The 19113-nt window shown below is 33.6% G+C and overlaps 1 protein-coding gene across 1 annotated transcript in view; it reads right to left on the bottom strand.

Annotated features, from left to right (window-relative positions):
- LOC138704693 (uncharacterized) overlaps positions 1–19113 on the bottom strand; it is a 211033-nt gene that overhangs the window by 37424 nt on the left and 154496 nt on the right. The window contains exons 12-18 of the mRNA XM_069832832.1: positions 8033–8250; positions 6947–7046; positions 4912–5097; positions 4198–4346; positions 2767–2871; positions 1351–1486; positions 1025–1162 (exon numbers count right to left, since the gene is read on the bottom strand). Of these exons, the coding sequence (XP_069688933.1) occupies positions 1025–1162; positions 1351–1486; positions 2767–2871; positions 4198–4346; positions 4912–5097; positions 6947–7046; positions 8033–8250 (1032 nt within the window). The remainder of the gene's footprint in view (positions 1–1024; positions 1163–1350; positions 1487–2766; positions 2872–4197; positions 4347–4911; positions 5098–6946; positions 7047–8032; positions 8251–19113) is intronic.

The raw sequence follows: 19113 nt of genomic DNA, 5'->3' as shown, positions 1-19113 counted from the left end.
GAGAGATTTTTCTCATTAGCCCCATAGCTTTGCATAGAGATATACTGTCCACTCTCAGTTAGTCAGACATTTTATGAAGACATCATCGAACAGGTTTACTGCTTTAAAAGATAGGAGGATTGACTTGGTATGCAAGAAATTGAGTGTGTCCTGAAATAAATTAATTTTCCTGTTTGCATGTGTTCTAGACCTATTAAAATTGTACGCAGTTTACGAATAGTAGGCCTACTCATTATATTGGTAAAACTGTTATGCATTTGTGTATGTGAAAAGCACTTCACCTATTTTTTTTACAGCGAGCCGCTACTGATATGTTATTGTCATTTTCAACTACATATACGTGTGAACTGGGCTTCTCGATGTTAACTGAAATTAAAACGACAAAGAGGGAGAGACTCAAATCCATCGATGAAGAAATGAGGCTTGTGCACTGTCAACGATTCCGTGGCGGATCAGCATCTGTGTGCAGCTAAGCAGGTTGAAGTACCACATTGAAGATATGAGCAGAGATATTTTCTGTAATATTTGTACTAGAAATGTGTACTTTCTACAGTGAATTAAAGTTCATAAATTGTAAATAAATGCAAGAGTCGATTTATGTTTTATAATAATGATGACAACAATAATAATAATAACAGTAAATTTGATTACATTACGTAATTATATTAAGAAAGTCACATCATATATTTTTGAGGGGATTAACACTTTGGTGGTCCGTGTTGAGTCTAGGCCTGTCTAGGGTGTGCCGTGAGTAAAAAAAGGTTGCGGAATACTGTTCTAGACAACTGGTCCAAAGGTTCATTTTGCCTAATCCTCGTATAAAGAAGCCTAAGTACACTCGAAGTAATGTACGAGCATCGAACATTGAGAGACAAGTGCTGAAGGCCATTGCAAAATATTATCTATCGAATTTTTCTGTCATCATTGCTTTCTTACAAATCCTTGTACTAGATGCAGAAGACTCAAGACAGAACTTCTCATTACGTTAGTTTCATCAATAATTTCTTCCAAGAATTGAACTCACCCTGAAGCATTTGTCAATGACTTCATCTGACAGACCGACTGCTTCGAAGATCTGCGCTCCTTTGTAGGACTGCAGAGTTGAAATGCCCATCTTCGCCATCACTTTCGCTATACCTCGCTCCATGGCATCAGAGTAGTTCTGTTGGCAATAATAAAACCTGTTATCTCATGAAATTTGTCACCACTACTTTCTTAAGGTACTGGTACTTATCTACCCTTGGTAGAAAAATTAAGAATTTTCAAAGAAAATAAACCTCTCAAATATTTTTACTTTATCTTCGTTTGGTAAATTTTCATTAACTATTCTCTTTATATATCCATACTTACTTTGTACAAAATAGCGTCAGTAAATGAACAGTCGACAACTCCTTCTTTCCTCAGAGCTTGTGAGATTTCAAATACCAAATAAGGACAAATAGCATCGGCTCCATATCCCAGCAGCACACACATGTGGTGCACTTCCCTGAAATTGAAATAGAAATTTCCAATAGAGACAACAGCATGGTCCAGTGTTCTCGGTACTCACTTTGAAATATTAGAGGAAAGCTTTGAAATAAAATTTATACTCCTTTACAAAGCATAAATACGATCCAATTACAGACATCAAATTCTTAAAATTTGGAAAATCTGCATTCAGCAAACGTCTGAGAGCAATTTTGTCTGGCCCCCATTTCTGCATTAGCAGTACACGTGAAAAGTTGAAAGTATGTGCACATTTAATTTTAAATGCAAATGATTTATGACAATCAATTTCTCTCGAATTTTCGCGAAATTTGTCAGTTTCTGTAACAAATACAAGAAATAATAATACTTTAAATTGTATTTATTTTATAAATTACTAAGAAAGTAGCAACGAAAATGGAACTCGATATTCGAGTGAGGAAAAAAAAAGATAGAAAAAACAGCTTCAGTGCACTTTTATTCTGTACATCTAGGGGAGAAATATTGAAGTAAGAAATTTAAAAAAAACACGATCTTGTTAAGAATGAAAATAATATACTGTGGTTTTTTTTTCAGCTGTTTATCTCGAAAACGAGGAATTTGCGAAAATACGATGTTGAATAAACCTTTCTTTGTTTGAAGGGGAATGGCAATAGCTATTTCTGATTTAGTAGAGGTTCTCAAGGCCATTGTAACGTTACCGTAATGTGTGCTTTTTTTTTCATGGAAAATGTTTGTTACATGGCTCATATGCAGAGACTAAAAGGAAGGCAGAAAATATGAAACATTTAAGAATGCTGGGTTTGCAGTGAAAGACCTGTCCTTGGGCAGAACACTATGAATAAATCGCGGGTGCTCGTGTAAAGGGGGTTAAGTCAAATTGCAAGGTTTGTAAACAACTCTCCTTTGGTACTGAACAAAACCCCTTTGTCACAAAATATGGAGCACTGTAACTGCATCATAGATGGAAGAATAACTTAACCCCTTTAACACAAGAGAAAAGTAATTGTGGATAGTTCAAATCTGTACTTATTCCAGTTGAGCCAAATCAACTTAACCCCCTTTACACGAGCACCCGCGAAATATCTGTTAAATGTTAATTGTTATGTACGTAAAAATTCTCTTAGAAAGAGTTGATTTGTATGGCATTACATTAAGTTAATGAAATATATAAGAATTTCCTTTTGTGAAATAACTGGCATATTTTACCCATAAATGCGAAAATTTATTTTTCACAAAACATTTGAGAAGTGTTCGTAAAAAATCCTGGCCTGACGATGAATCGCAATAACAGCCACTGACCTGGCTTCAGCAGTTTCCAGAATCAGCCCAACCTTCATCCTCTGCCTCTCCTCGATGAGGAAGTGGTGCGTGGCACCCAGAGCAAGGAGTATGCTCACTGGTATCCTGTAACATGCATTGTATGTTTTATTATATGTAGATGGAAAGTAACTGCTAAAGTAATAAGTTAACAGCTTTTGACACTTTTTTATAACAGGCAAGACTTGTACCACTAGCAGCCACACATTAATGAACTTCCTGTAACAATGTTTCTTAATACATCAAATATATTTTCCATGAAATGATTGCTAGTGGGTTACAATAAGAAATGACAATAATACAAGATGAACCTAAATGTTACACAACCACTGGAATAAATCATAGACAGAGTTAAGGGCCAACGTTATACAACTTCATTTTGATAATAAATCCTGACCTGGGTAATTTTGGGTTTAACAAATTTAAGAAAAAAATTAAGCAAATTATTTAGTATTTGTGTCCCCATTTTCTTTTTCTTAATTTCAAGATACTGTTTATCCATTCCAACTTATTTTCTGTTCTTGACTTGGTTTGACTTGATTCTCATGAATGCTTGAAATGAAACATACTGGTAACAAAGTATGTTCTAAACAAATTTTGCTCGAAATTAGGTTTGCCATTAAAATATAATAACGCGAAAATACAGCATGTGTTCAAGGTTTTTGAAATTCATGGAAATTCGAAGCTGTCCATGCTTGCCTCAACTAATCTTGTGACCCTTAATGAGGCTGTTATTGCTTAACAAATAGTGAGGGCATGATTTATTTCTTAGAAGCAAGAAATCCAAAATAATCGACTTCTTTTTTTATGATTTCAGTTAAACGTTTTTCTACCGTATGTGTTTTATTCTTCATAAAACTCATGAAAGAAGTTTTATTGTATTTTCATTTTCTTCCCCCAGATTTCTCCACAATGTCGAGGTTCTCTGACATGATCACAAAGGGCAAGTTTTGCCTGGGGCGATACATTCACAATTAGGTGGATCTATCGTAGTAGATGATATGATGGTGTATAATAAGTGTATTTATTGACAAAATGAAATCCTCTTGAGATATTACCCGTGGCAATTATATTTAGAAACAGATAGTTTACACTGTATCATCTTGTATAAGAAAAAAATGTATGTATCAACAAGAAAGAGAGCCAATTACCAGTAAATCAATATTACATATTCACAGACAAATTGACTTACAGTTACTGAAAATGTAGAAAATCTATACAACAATAAATTCATAAGAAATCACTGGCACACAGATGGAAACTATCTCATTTCTCTGCTGATAACCAATGCTGCTTTGTTTAGCAGAAGTATATTGGACTTTTCCCATCGCAGTTAATGGATAAGGAAGGAATTCATAACGTTTCAAAGAGTGGCTTTATCTTCATCTATGTGCATGGCAGCAGTTGGCTCACCTGCTAGCACCAGCCCTCCTGTCAGACAAGACCAGCAGTTGGTAGTTGTCGTGGGCAGCTTGGCACGCCTCTTCACAAATCCTGTCCAGAGCCTTGGACAGGCCTTTGGGGCCTTCCTGTGCATCGAACGTGACGTCTATCACTTTCGTCTGGAAGAGGAACATCACACGTGAATCAAGGCAACCTGTGCTATCGTTTCAAAGTGACATTTTACTTCACCTAATAAAAGGAATAATCAAGGCTGAAATGCCAACAGCAGAGAGAGCAAATAGTGTGTTCTTTTTATGACAAAACTGTTTCATTGCAGTTCACTGGGAAAGAACGCATTTTGCATACATTGAAATAAGACTCGCCATAAAATTTACACAAGATTAAGGCCTACTTTTGCAACAAAAGCAGATAAACTATATGTAGATTTGTATTATTTTTACAGTAAGAAATAGTATAGTAAGTCTAAAAGGAGAATGGAAAGAACAGTTGGTTCATTTTTTATGCTTACTTTCGTGTTGTTATAAAAATTGTAATTTAATATATTTCAATAAACCGCGTGAATTAAATATATCAACAACCATACATTTTTGATAAAGTCTTGAAGAAAAGAGACTAAAGCTTGCATTCGAATAAGAAAGAACACAAGCTAACCTAAGACAGAAACGAAACCTTTCAGCTTACACCTACAATCATGGCATGGTGCACAGATAATCAGATCCTTACTTTCCATCCTCTGTGTTTGGTTGCTTTGATGACTTCCAGGTCATCCAGAGAGAGGATGGGGTGAGGTAGGAAGAGACGATGACACTGCTTCTCACACGGCTCCAGCAAGTTGGCTTCAGGTCCAATTGGACACATCAGTGACATCACCACCTTCTCTCGGAATGGATCAATTGGTGGATTCGTCACCTAGAAGCATGGAAACCCTCTTGAAATTCCGTGCATGCCTTTTACTAATAAATTTCTTATACACACAACATAAAGTCTGGAAACATTCATTTCCCTCCCCCCAATTTATCTTTGGGTTTATCGAATGGAACCAATAAAATAATTTAACATATTTGAAAACAAGACTTTTCTGGACAATTTTCTCTTGGTTAAACTCATACAACAACATAAAACAACAAAATGAACAAATTGAATAATTTAATGGAGAAACACCAGAGTTTAAATTTCATATGAACTTGTCACAAGACTAAAGTCCTGAGAGAATCAGTAGCTGGTAATGCTTCTTCGGGCTTCAAACAATGCAGCACTACATTTTGGTATGCTGGTAATGAGGTCATCAAGGACCTGTTCCACTCCTCAATAGCAGCCTCCTGGGGCCTGTTTCTCAAAAATACTAGTTTAGTAGTTCACCAGTTACTAGTTACCAGAGTATATTTCACCAGCTCTAGTAGATTCTGTTTCTCAAACTATTTTACCAGTCTAGTAATTTGTGAAAATTTTTCACTAGTCACATGATCTCTTTCACTAGTCAGCTGATTGAGTTCATTTGTTTATAGTCATTGGTAGGTATTGTTATTTGAGGTTAGGAGGCTAAGTTATTTGTGTTTTGGTTTTGATTTCTCTTTTCGGTTAAAATTCCATCAACTGAAAGCAAATTAACTATACTCAATATGATTAATAAACCAAAGGATATACTATTCGGTCCTTTTTAAGCATAATAAGAAAAAATTATAAAGTAAACGAATGGACAAAAAGTGTTGTAATGTGTGAGGCTGTGGAACTGATATCTCAGAACAAAGATTATGCATACGTTAGGGACACTTACTGGCCCAACATTAAGAAAACAACTTTGATGAGTACCAATTCAAGTTCACAGTATCCTCACAGTCTAGTATATACAGTCACGAAGCTTGAGTTGTGAGGGCGTTGGGAATAATAGACTGTGCCGGTACTATTTCGCATTGTATGTAATGAGGCGATATTAGCGATCCTAGTGGTTAGCAACTATCTATGGATGCATATTTACTACGTATTGAGCTTCGCGACTGCATATATTAGACTGTGGTATCATAATATAAACATATTATGTAGCTAGTGGGTCTACTGCCGACATGAATGCCACTTATAACTTAATGAAAAATTAACTAATTTTTTCAGTTTTACATTTGATCTATTCATAAATTAGTGTCGCTTTATATTTAATTTGTAGGCTTAAGTTGACAATGTCAGAAGAACTGGCAGTGGAGGAGAAAAGCCAGCAAAATTCACTGCAGTTGATGAATTAGTATTAGATTATTAGGAAAATATTCTGCATGTGTTGCTGGTATAGACCACAGAAAGACCTGATGGCATTGGAAAATAATCAACATCCCAATTTGTAGAGCAATTTGTATTTGAAGCTTTGCTGATAATGCATGACTTCTATTATATATCCTGTTATGGCAGGCTCCACTATATTTAACAACTCTCCAAGCTTTTCAAAATTCAAATTATGGTTTATTTAACAATGCTCGCAACTGCAGAGGTTATATCAGCATCGCCAGTGTACCAGAATTTTGTCCCGCAGGAGTTCATTTACATGCCAGTAAATCTACTGACATGAGCCTGTCGCATTTAAGCACACTTAAATGCCATCGACCTTGCCCGGGATCGAACGCGTAACCTTGGGCATAGAAGGCCAGCGCTATACCAGAACTCAAACCAATACCTATATTAAATCACTCCGACTTATTTAACATAATTTACATCGTACATATATAACTCCAGCAATAATGGTAAATGTACAATGACATGCACTTCATAATCTTACCTGCGCAAACAACTGTTTGAAGTAGTCATATGGCAGAGGCTGGAATGAAGACAAGCAGGCCAGGGGTGCATCATTCCCCATCGAGCCAAGAGCTTCTTTCCTGAAAACCAGGCATGGTACTAAGTAACCGCATTAAAGAACACACTTAAAACGTTGTCATCAACAGTATCAGACGTAACATTCGTATCACCCACTTCCAGAAAACTTCAAGTTCTTAGGAGTATTTAAGACGACTGGATATCATTGCAAGACAGATGAAAATGTGGTTGAAATCGACAACTCTACCTTAATTGAAATCAGCCGAAATTTGTTTCATACTGTATTTACCCGACTATAAGACGGCCCCTAGTATTCCAATGGTTTCTACAGGATTTAATTCTTTAAGAAATTTTTGTTGATGAATTCAGAGACAATTAATTACTAAATTTGGTTCTAGAACATACAAAATTACAAGTTTACTTCCTTCTGACAAATAGACAGGTCATATTAATGAAATGAAATTTGAACAAGTGGAGGAACTACTACATAAAAAAATTGACGCGACTAGTGTATTTTTCTTACTTGAGCTGGATATGATGTTCTGAGACCTTACTCACAACACTATGAAATCTTCAAACAGAGGAGAGCTGGCTCTCATAGATTGGACAATGGATCTAGTGAAGTGTGCTTGCAATTTATTATTTATTTATTTATTTAACCTGGTAGAGATAAGGCCATCAGGCCTTCTCTTCCCCTCTACCAGGGGATTACAACTACAATATTAAGAATACAATTACAATTATAAATACAATTAATATTAATAAAGCACAGTCAAGGCCATTCATTGTTTTGAACTCGCATTTGAAAAGTGAGCATCTATTGAAGCTTCCCACAAGTCTATGTCAACAGAAGCTGTATTAGTATGGCATGGCGTGAACTTCATCAAGTGAACACAGAGTTCCATCATTCTCTACAATTGGCTACTGCTTTCAAACCGAGTAGCATTATTTATATCAGGGTAGGGATATTGCTTGCTCGTTTATAACTAGAGTTAGGTGGAATACTATCTTTACAACCTAAACTCCGCAATGCTGTGTTAGTACTTACTTTGTTTGTAACATGGGCAGCAACAGCAAGTTGATTGTTTCGATGGAGTAACTGAATAGCGACAGTCTTCTGTCTCCACCCCACATTTTCGCCAGTGCTCCGTCCCTGATGCCGTTCACGCTTCCAGTTTCAATTATGTCACCTGATCCCACATCGTTGCCGCCGTTGGTCATGCTCAAGTCACCTTCATGCGCTGCACGGAGGTCAGACATCAGAATCTGACGACAGATTACAAGACACTGTGAGCTCAGCAACATCCATCACACAGCACTACTGGTATGTATAAATCCGTAAAAAAAAAGTTTAATTTATTTGTAATTTTTGTTACCATTATATAAAAATACCCGAGTACAAAACGTAGGAAGTGTGTATTATAGCCTATACTAATTTCTCCTTTGCCTATTTTTGATTCCCTACATTTCAACATAGTAAACAATTTTTGTGATAAATATATAAAGAGAACCAGTTATTTTTATTCGAATTAACAAATATTTAAAAAGAATTGTGTTATTTTCAATATAAAGAGAACCAGTTATTTTTATTCGAATTAACAAATATTTAAAAAGAATTGTGTTATTTTCATTACGGTACAAATGGCATACCGATATGTAAAGAGAATAATGTTGTTTTCATTACAGCTGACAAATATGTAAGAATAATTATATTCCGTAAAGAGGGGTGACTTTGAACGCCGAGGTGACTTTGAACAGTAATTTTGCACCTTTCTAAATTAAATGCTGTACCCAATTGCGATAAAACTACTTAAGTTGTCAATAAACTAGTTCAGTTCTTTCACAATAGGGTACAGCATTTAATTTAGAAAGGCGCAAAATTACTGTTCAAAGTCACCTCGGCATTCAAAGTCACCCCACTTTACGGTTTTTATTATATTTTACAAATATATAAAGAAAACCATGTTGTTTTCGTTGTAATTATTGTAATTGATAAGTATATAAAGAGAATCATCTTATTTTTATTGGAAATTAACGAATAATTAAAGAGAATTGTGTGATTTTCATTACGGTAGAGCTGGCATACCAGTACGTAAAGAGAATAGTGATCTTTTCGTTACAAATGACAAATACGTAAAAATAATTGTATTTTCATTATATTTTACAAATATATATAAAGAAAATCGTGTTTTTTCATTGTAATTATTGTAACTGATAAATGTGTAAAGAGGATCGTGTTGTTTTCATTGTAATTATTGTAATTGATAAATACGTAAAGAAAATCGTGTTGTTTTCATTGTAATTATTGCAATTGATAAATGTAAAGAGAATCGTGTTGTTTTCAATGTAATTGACAAATATGCAAAGAGAACTGTGTGCTGTTTTCATTAGAATTAATAAATACACAAAGAAAAGCGTGCTGAATTCCAGTTTCATTACAAGTGTAACAAACATGTGCAAAGTATCACTGGCATTCAGTGACTTGACAAATGACAACTCGAGTGTTTGCATTTCTTGATTGGTTAGGATAAAGCGAAAGTGTGGCATACGAGTATGTTAAGTAATTTTTTTGAATTGATGCGTGCCATGAAAAATAATAATAAAAAAATAGGTGCCTAACAAGCAGAAAGCATATAATTAGTAGAGAAAATTAAAGTTTACAATACTTTATTTCAATAAAAAACTGAGGGAAATTTTTCTTCTAATTATATTCTTTTAATGAAAGAGTATATATCTTTTACAGTGGTCGTGTTTATTTACAGTAGCGGTTAATAAAAGTCAATTCAAATGAAACAACAACAGATTCTCTTCCACTCTGAAGTGTTGCATTTTGATAGAAGTGTGAATAAATTTAAATCTACTATAACCAGCTTCAACTAAAACAAATACCTACTAAGCAAACACGACAAAAGTACTTTTCTAATAAAACAACTTACCACATTACTTTCACTAAGCACCCTGTAGCTACAATGTTACTACAGATAAAAAGTTACACTAATCAAAAGAAACCAACAGATAAAGCACGATTTTGATTCAAAAATCTACCAATACCGGTACTTTATTAGGTATAAAAATGTTGGTTGATTCAGTTATGAACGAACAAAAATATTATATTATTTTAACAATTTCTAGCCAATTTTAGCACAGGCTATGAAATTCCACGAAATGTCCAAATAATTCGTAATTTCTTCATGACATGGAAGCCATACTGGTATGTTATTACTTCCTTAAATTCCCATTCAAGTTTAACGAGGTTCACAACTACCTTTTTATTCTGTACATATCATGTTAAGTATCTCAAAATATGTACCTTAACTTCACAAATTAATTCTCATACTACGATCGTTTTGATTACAACTGTAATTGTTTCACAAATACAAAAAAGGCTCTTTTCATTATATCATACGCTAGATAACCATAGCAGTTGATAAAGCATCGTAAAATAACCAATCATTATATCATCACATGCAGGTGAATAGAGGTGGGGAGAGGCAGTAACACAAAACCACCTAGAGCATGAAAAATTGTATTTTTAGTAAGGCTCAAATCTAAGGTGGTTAAGAAAGCAATCGCGATTTTTTTCTTCTTTTCAATGTAATGTAAACGTAACATTTCCCCATTCCCACCCCCATTTCCAATGGAATAAACACGTACGAGGAAAGGATATTGAATTCTTAATTCAAATTAAAAACTTATCTGTTGATATAAAGGGTTTTAAAATATTAAAGGTTATAACATAGCATGGAAATGAAATAAACTTTACTTGATGTAAATTTATTTGAAACATACGTTTTACGAACTTTAAAAGCACATAATGTACTGCTGTTTGTAACTTGATAGTCTAAATGCAGAATATTTTGTACCTACTCTAAGTGAATAAAACTGAAAACAAGCATAACTACATTGCATACAAAAATCTACACAAATAAACCCAACTAGCTGACAGCTAATCATAACCACCAAAGGTTTGTAAAACTTGTGATCAAAAGCCATCACACATGGCTGCCAGATGTAACAAAGTTACCACAAAGCTCCTTTTTTTATTAATTTCCCAGTCGTATCTCGCATTCATTTAATAGTAACCTCCTGTGAAAGACTTACTGTATCTTGTACGATATTTATATCATACTTTCAAAATAATTTAAGTTTGCATTGATACAAATTGAGTTGTTTTACCACTAATATCAAGAGACTTGCTTACTTCCATCTTGAAACAAATGCCCATAATCTTTTTACTGTTTCCTCTTTATCAGTGTGCAGTATGGTGTAAGAAACTTGTTACCATTTGGATTTATGTAACTTTTTACTAGTGCAAAATTTTGAGATTTTTGCAGCATGTCAGATGCAGAAACATCTGATGTTTTGGAACAGATACAGAGTCCATCAGGAAGGCAAGAAAAGAGAAACTATTGATGACGGATTCCCCTTGTTGATGATAATGATGACGATGATAAAATGTACTCCCTAAAATTGGATCTTTCTCGCTCTATGTGGAACACTAAAAGATTTCCAGTTCACCAAACATTCCTATTATTAATTAAATTAGAGCACATCGTGCACAGAATCAATATCAAAACTGTCTTTAATGGATTACGTATTCAACTTGGCCACTGCTTTGTCCAGACACACTCGCAATGGTGACCTATCCACAAGTCTTCAGATAACATGTGGAACAAACAGTAAGACACTCTTACTGTCTTTGAGAGTTGATCAGACGAGAGTGAAGTCATCCAATGAAAAAGATTTTCTGGCCTTCTGTGATTCACTGCACACATTGCTTTGACTAATCCCGTCAATAATATACAGTGCATACATTTTATTTTTCCACACTCACGAGCAGTAGGGTGTAAGTGGCAGTGAACAGCACAGTTGCTCGAGCGTGGAAAGATAAAATGTATACACTGTATTAGGCATATCTCATTCGAATTACGGTATATCTGGAGTGGAAACTAGGAAGATGAATAAAAATTTACAGTCAAAATGATTATCAATGGAAATTTACTTTTTGAGATGTTCTGCCAGACATTCTAGACGTGAAAGAATAAAAAATGAGGTGATGAAACAAAAAATTAATACAGAAAATTCAATTTTGGATTATGTACAATACACACAATTGGAGTAGTATGGAAACATTGTAGAGATGAAAGATTACCAAAGCATGTAATCCATATGGAAGAAGAGGAAGAGGCAGACCTTGAAATACATGAAGGAAGTCATGAAAGCAGTGTGTTAAAAAGGGTTAGAAGACTCTCTAAAGTATTTTTTATCCACGAAAAATGTTATGGACACGTGCATTTATTTATTCAGACCTATTCGGATGAAAGTAACAGAATAATGTATCTACTCAACACACTACACGACATTACTACAGAGTGACATAAAATACGACTACCTACATATTCTACTCAATGAGAACTGAGTAATTATCATCTGGCAGCCAATGTGGCAACTTTGCAATCACACTTCAGATTTCTACGTTGCATTTCTACAAGAAGAAACATGCTTGTCAGGGTTCTAGGAAACAACATTTTACTATTCAAAATGTGACAAACGTGATAAAAAAAACAAACTATTACAAATTGACAATCCTAAAACACTCACCCCCTATTTGAACCAGAGTCAGCAACATGAGGGAAGAAATAATCAAAACATTAAAATATGAACACAAATATTCAAGACTGTTATTTGCTAATGCTACTTGATAACAAGTATTTCATATTAAGAAGTTAGCATCTTCTGAAAACAAAACAAGTAATCATGATAACACAAACATTGAATTTTATGTTAACAAGCTGAAAGAATAAATTTTGCTTCAGCCATAAGAAGATAAGAGAAAGAAGCTGCAGTCTTTAGTACAAGATTATTTTCATTGCTCTCAAATCAGCCTGAAATAAAAAGAGAAAGTTATAAAGAGAAGTTAATGTGCGACTGTTTAAAAGCTGGGTCCCAATTTTATTTAATTTGACAATTTTCAGTACCGTAATGAACTCCAATATCGACGAAAGTGCACCTTTACACTTCGAGAGATGGACATTTTCGGAAACTATCAATCATAAAGATGAACGTATCAGTACTGGCACTTTGTTCAAAGAAAAATCACTAGTATTTATACATACCATGCTCCACCTGAAATTTAACCATACATCCTAGAAGTTGCAGCGTTTTTCAATGCAATTTGTATTCATATAATCTAGATAATATGGTTAAGGCTGTAATTGTTTTTATCTGCTTGCCTTTAGTATTAGTCCGTAGCTACACTATAACGATGATTACATTGAATTTACCATCAGAAACCTTTCCATTACATACCCTAGAAAAACTATTTCCAACCACAACAGTAGCCTACCAATATGGTTGCAGCGAAAATAAATAGATCTATTCCCGTTTTTTCTTTCTGGAGAAAATTAATAGTATTCGAATGTCGAACACATTTCATGCACTCACTATGTACCAATAATATAGTTCCTAATTTAAGTTTGCATAATGCAGTGCAATGGCAACATACAAGACCATTTTGTGGGACCCAACTTGTAAACCACTGATTATAAATGTTGCAGTTTTATCTTGTATCTACCAATTATTAATATAATACCATTTAACTCTCACACAAACCAGAAAGCATATTAATTTTTTGTGTTATTTATTATGTTTTTATGTTTTAGCTATAACAACGCCAGGCTTCTTATGCCGCGCTAAAATGTGGTGATGGTGATGATGCTGCTGCTGCTACTGCTCATCGTCATCATCATCATCATTGTCATCATCATAATGATGAGGAGAAAGACGACAACGGAATACTTTACGTGATATTCAAATAAAAATTAAGTTGTTCTAATAATAATTATTGTAGGATATTCCATGTACTATACGATTTTGAATCTATACAGAGGTCCCCAGCATTCGCAATGTTTTCAACAAGCTAATACTATGTAATATGTCGAAATGCTTGCTTTGCACATCTTTAGAACACAAACTCATGTCTCATAAAAATATAGGTACTGTTTCACCAAATTTGCATGTATTTCAGATAATTTAATTTAATTATTTGCTAGAACCCACAGTCATTCATTATTTCATGAAATGTTAACTTCAGAATATTGCTGATAAATCACACAAAGAAATATGAAAGTTTAAGAAGATCATTTAGTAGGCCTACATACAATTTGATTATTAAAATCATTAATAGTACATGTTTACTTTGTTTCAGCCTCCTAGCAGACTGACTGGAAAAGATTTCGAAGATTATATTTCTCATACTTACTTACTTACTGGCTTTTAAGGAACCCGGAGGTTCATTGCCGCCCTCACATAAGCCCGCCATTGGTCCCTATCCTGAGCAAAATGAATCCATTCTTTATCATCATATCCCACCTCCCTCAAATCCATTTTAATATTATCTTCCCATCTACGTCTCGGCCTCCCTAAAGGTCTTTTTCCCCCTCCGGTCTCCCAACTAACACTCTATATGCATTTCTGGATTCGCCCATACGTGCTACATGCCCTGCCCATCTCAAACGTCTGGATTTAATGTTCCTAATTATGCCAGGTAAAGAATACAATGCGTGCAGTTCTGTGTTGTATAACTTTCTCCATTCTCCTGTAACTTCATCTCTCTTAGCCCCAAATATTTTCCTAAGAATCTTATTCTCAAACACTCGTAGTCTGTTCCTCTCTCAAAGTGAGAGTCCAAGTTTCACAACCATACAGAACAACCGGTAATATAACTGTTTTATAAATTCTAACTTTCAGATTTTTCGACAGCAGACTGGATGATAAAAGTTTCTCAACCGAATAATAACAGGCATTTCCCATATTTATTCTGTGTTTAATTTCCTCCCGAGTATCATTTATATTTGTTACTGTTGCTCCCAGATATTTGAACTTCTCCACCTCTTCAAAAGATAAATTTCCAATTTTTATATTTCCATTTCGTATAATATTCTGGTCACGAGACATAATCATATACTTAATCATAATCATATTTCTCATACGAAACAAAATTAAGTTAATACAATGTCATCACATACTACAGATATTTTAGATTAAACAGAGCACATACTGGTATTTATACACATTAGGATACATCGTCGTTGTTCCTACAATAACTCCTAAGTGCAAAATATACAATTTTTCAGTAGGAGGAAAAAACACATTTATTCATTCTATGGCAGCCGTACATAGGGGATTGTGAATTCTTACATTTTCGAAAGAAAGAAATGTAATTACATATAGGAGATTTTATTATTTGCTGTATCACTATTTAAGTTATTTAATAGAGCAAAAATCTGAAAATCGATAAATATGTCACATAGGAGTTATTGCAGGAACAACGACGACATATAACTTATGTAAGAGGATGATTCAGTAAGTTGTACTGGCACTTATGGGACTTATTCTTGGGGAAAGTTCATGTTAATACGGGTTCGATTCTGAATAATTTTAGAGTATCATAATTTCTATCTTCTGAAAACTGGTAGAGATTTTGTTAACTATGAAAATAATTGGTGCTATGAGGATGGCATGTAGCCTAACTACTTCCCCATCATTTATGTTTTATTCTGTTTACTATTTATTTTTTAATGCTCAATAATTTCCATCTACAAGCCTATGCTACACACAAAATGTAACTCACATTAGCATGTAACATCTAAAATATCCACATTAGCATGTAACATCTAAAATATCAACAACTCAGCACCTGTGACAGAGATACAAAGCAAACCTAATATTCGTAAATTGAACAGTAAATACAGAGCTTCCTATTTAGCTATGTAATTTATTTTATTTCATAATGATCACACAACAGATTCTATGTAATTACGTAGCTATTTATAGGGATAAAATCAATTGTAGGCGTATTTAATATTATCTTTGTGTGGAGTTGAAAAATGCTATTTTTATTTTCCATACTTTTCCACATTTTAGGGTTTAGGACACATTGCAGTAATTTTCAATGTATTTTCCATATTTTAAAAATAAAAATAGTCCACATTAAGGGTAGCGGGAAAGAAACTGGTTATCCTACACATTATCTCCTGGCTTGGTTGCCTCATGAGTAATGGCTTATTAGTGTCACTTATGAGGTTCAAACCTGTCTTCGGACAACAACACTAATTATAAATTATATGAAATTTCATTAAATACAAACATTTAAAACTAGATCTAAACAGAGTTCCAGACTTTTACGGTAATTCCTTCAAAATTGGTTTCTGTTGTTACTTTAAAATTAACAGTCCTCACAACAATAGGAAAGCAACTTATATTTAAACTTTTGAGTCTGCAACCGATGTAGTCCACATCTCAACACTGTTACATTCAGTTGAACCTTACTAATGAAGAATGTAAAAAGCTACAACATGCCAAAAGTTTCAGAATCAACTAGTTCAAAATTAAAAAGTTATGTTTCAGAATTTAAGGATGAGAGTTTGTCAACAGACACTGACCTATTATTTTCTAATCATCTTACGATTGAAATATCAACGAAATGTATAAATAATTCTGTAAATACAACATGTCCGAAAATTTCATTTTTGGTTTGATGCTACAAACAATTTCATTTGCCACTGTATTCTAAACAATAAAAAAAAAAATCGAGAAAGAAATCTTCTCTTTTGATGTGGTTGTCATTTCAATAAAGATTTCTCGATTTTATTACGTTCATTATTTGCAGATAAATTGGTTCATACATACTGAATACACGTTTATGTCTGCTCACGCTTCATCTGACAAGTGCATGAAAGCAATGGCAAATAAATGCAGAACTGACTTCATCTTCATATACTGGTACTCAGAAATAGCTTCTTAAGTGCCAGTATAATTTCCTGAATCATCCTGCATATAGTTTAATTCATGCACTACCGGTATATTACATTCATTAGCAATACATTTGTACAATTACAATACCTTAATTCTAATTCATAATTACAGTAATGAACTAATGACGAATAACACAGAAAATTATTATAATAAACAAAATTGAATCAGTCTACTATATACAGTCGCGAAGCTTGAGGTGATTTTTTTGCAAATCTCGTGATAAAGCGCTCCAAGCGGTTAGCAACTAGAAACAATAGACTGTCCACGGTCGACTTTGGACTGTGTCGTATTTCCATCGAGTGCTAGCTCGTTGCGTATTTCACATTGATGCTTGTGAAATGTTCGTTATTGGTTGTAATGAAAATGTTAATGGCTAAAATACAATAATTGGAATAATAATATTTTACTAGGGACGTAGAAAAATTAAGTTTGTTTTAATGAAATTTATTGATCACGTTTTATTTTTAATTCTGATGGGATTATTATTGCTTAGGCCTACTTTTTTTTTCAAAGGATATGTTTTTAATTATAGCTGTTAATTTTGTTGTTATTTTTATTTGTTACTTTACTAGAGACGTGGAAAAAGTCTGTTACAATAAAATTTAATGATCACGTTTTATTTCCAATTCTGGTGTGATTATTATTGCTTAACCTCATCCCACTTTGTTAACTACGTAAGCATACACTACAAGTACTGGTACACGTAAGTTACTCCATTAATTCATATTTCCATTATTATTGTTGTAAAGGGAAATGAAAATTAATATTTATTGGTTTCATAGTTAATTATCGCTATAATCTTGAATGAGTGAAGCGATTATAGTAAATTTCAGTTCGTTTTGCACAAACAAAAATAATATTAACCTATTTCTTGCAGATATCTTCGAGTTTATGGTGGAATTTAATATACTTCATTAAAATAATAAATTAATTTTATGCATTTAATATTTCAATAATGGAAGGAAGGTGTTAATAGAACACAACGAAAGTGTAACATATTTTGTCGTCTACTAGGAGAGATATCTGCGATGATGAGGCGATAGTAGCGATCCTAGTGGTGGGCAACTACCCATGTTTGCATTTTTACTACATATTGAGCTTCGCGACTGTATATAGTAGACTGTGATTGAATCATCTATTGTAGAAAAAATTATATTTTTCATTATGTTTTTTCTGTTGATATTATATAATTGAGCAATAAATGAAATTGCTAGAGGACTGTATCACATGAAAAGAAAACAAAAAATAAATAGGCTATCAAGAAAAATTCGATGCACACATGTAAATGAAACAGATATACAAGTCAAATTAGAAGTTGGTAGAGCTGGCTAGGAACAAACAACTAAAAATGAAAGGTGGAGAGAGCAGGAAACGGAAGTAACAGTTTAAAAAAGTGGAAAACATTACCAGGTTTTGCAGTCATGTAACGGTACACACAAACACCTTGCAGGAAACAGAAAGAAAACTTTTGTACAATATAACAACTGTAAGAAAGAAACACAATACACAACATTTTAATATAGTAAATACTTTTAAATTAGATTAATCAATACTGAAATACGACACGTTACGATTTCCTCTCTTCCTATCTCTGGAGTTAAAATCTTACAATTTAGTGAGTGTACTTAGTCACCTAGAGATAAACATAACGAAATTTTTTTTGTAAATCTCTCAAATACTAACCTACCATTTTTTTTTTTTTGCTACAAATTATTCTATTATTACCGTAATACTGCTGTAAACGTCAAAGAAAATGCCAACTGTCAACGTAAAACATAAAAAAATAGAAAAAATCTATCGGTACTTAACTATTTGATGTCTTACTTCACAGAGTCTACACAAAGGGTGAGCACTTGTCACAACGTCTCAAGTCATCTGCAGTTCAAAAACCTCTTCAGATACTGAAAAGATTACAATTTTAAGGAGCCAAGCCTGAACTGTGAAGAATATATTCAAAATCATTCCAGCTAAACTGCTTAAGGTGAGTTGGTTACTACGCAATGCAGAAGTCCTAAAAATATAACTACGTATTATTTTTTCAGAAGTTAGGTTCTAGTACTCGCAACTACATGATTATTACGGTATTTGTTTCTTATTAGGCCTATAGACCCTATCCTCTTCTACTCTTTCAATACGTACTAGGAGTTCTGATACATTACTTTACTTGTTGGGGGGGAAAAATTAATAATCTAATTAAGTTTTCATTAATAGGTACAGGTCATACACATGCATTGATACAATTATCTCCTTTTCTACATTTCAATCACATAGACTTAGAATAGTAAAAGGCATTCTTGCTGGAAACAATAGGGT

Source organism: Periplaneta americana, chromosome 8, assembly GCF_040183065.1.
Source record: "Periplaneta americana isolate PAMFEO1 chromosome 8, P.americana_PAMFEO1_priV1, whole genome shotgun sequence".
In the NCBI taxonomy this organism is placed as follows: Eukaryota; Metazoa; Arthropoda; class Insecta; order Blattodea; family Blattidae; genus Periplaneta; species Periplaneta americana.
Note: the sequence above shows the minus strand (reverse complement) of the source record. Positions and strands in the feature narration are given on the sequence as shown.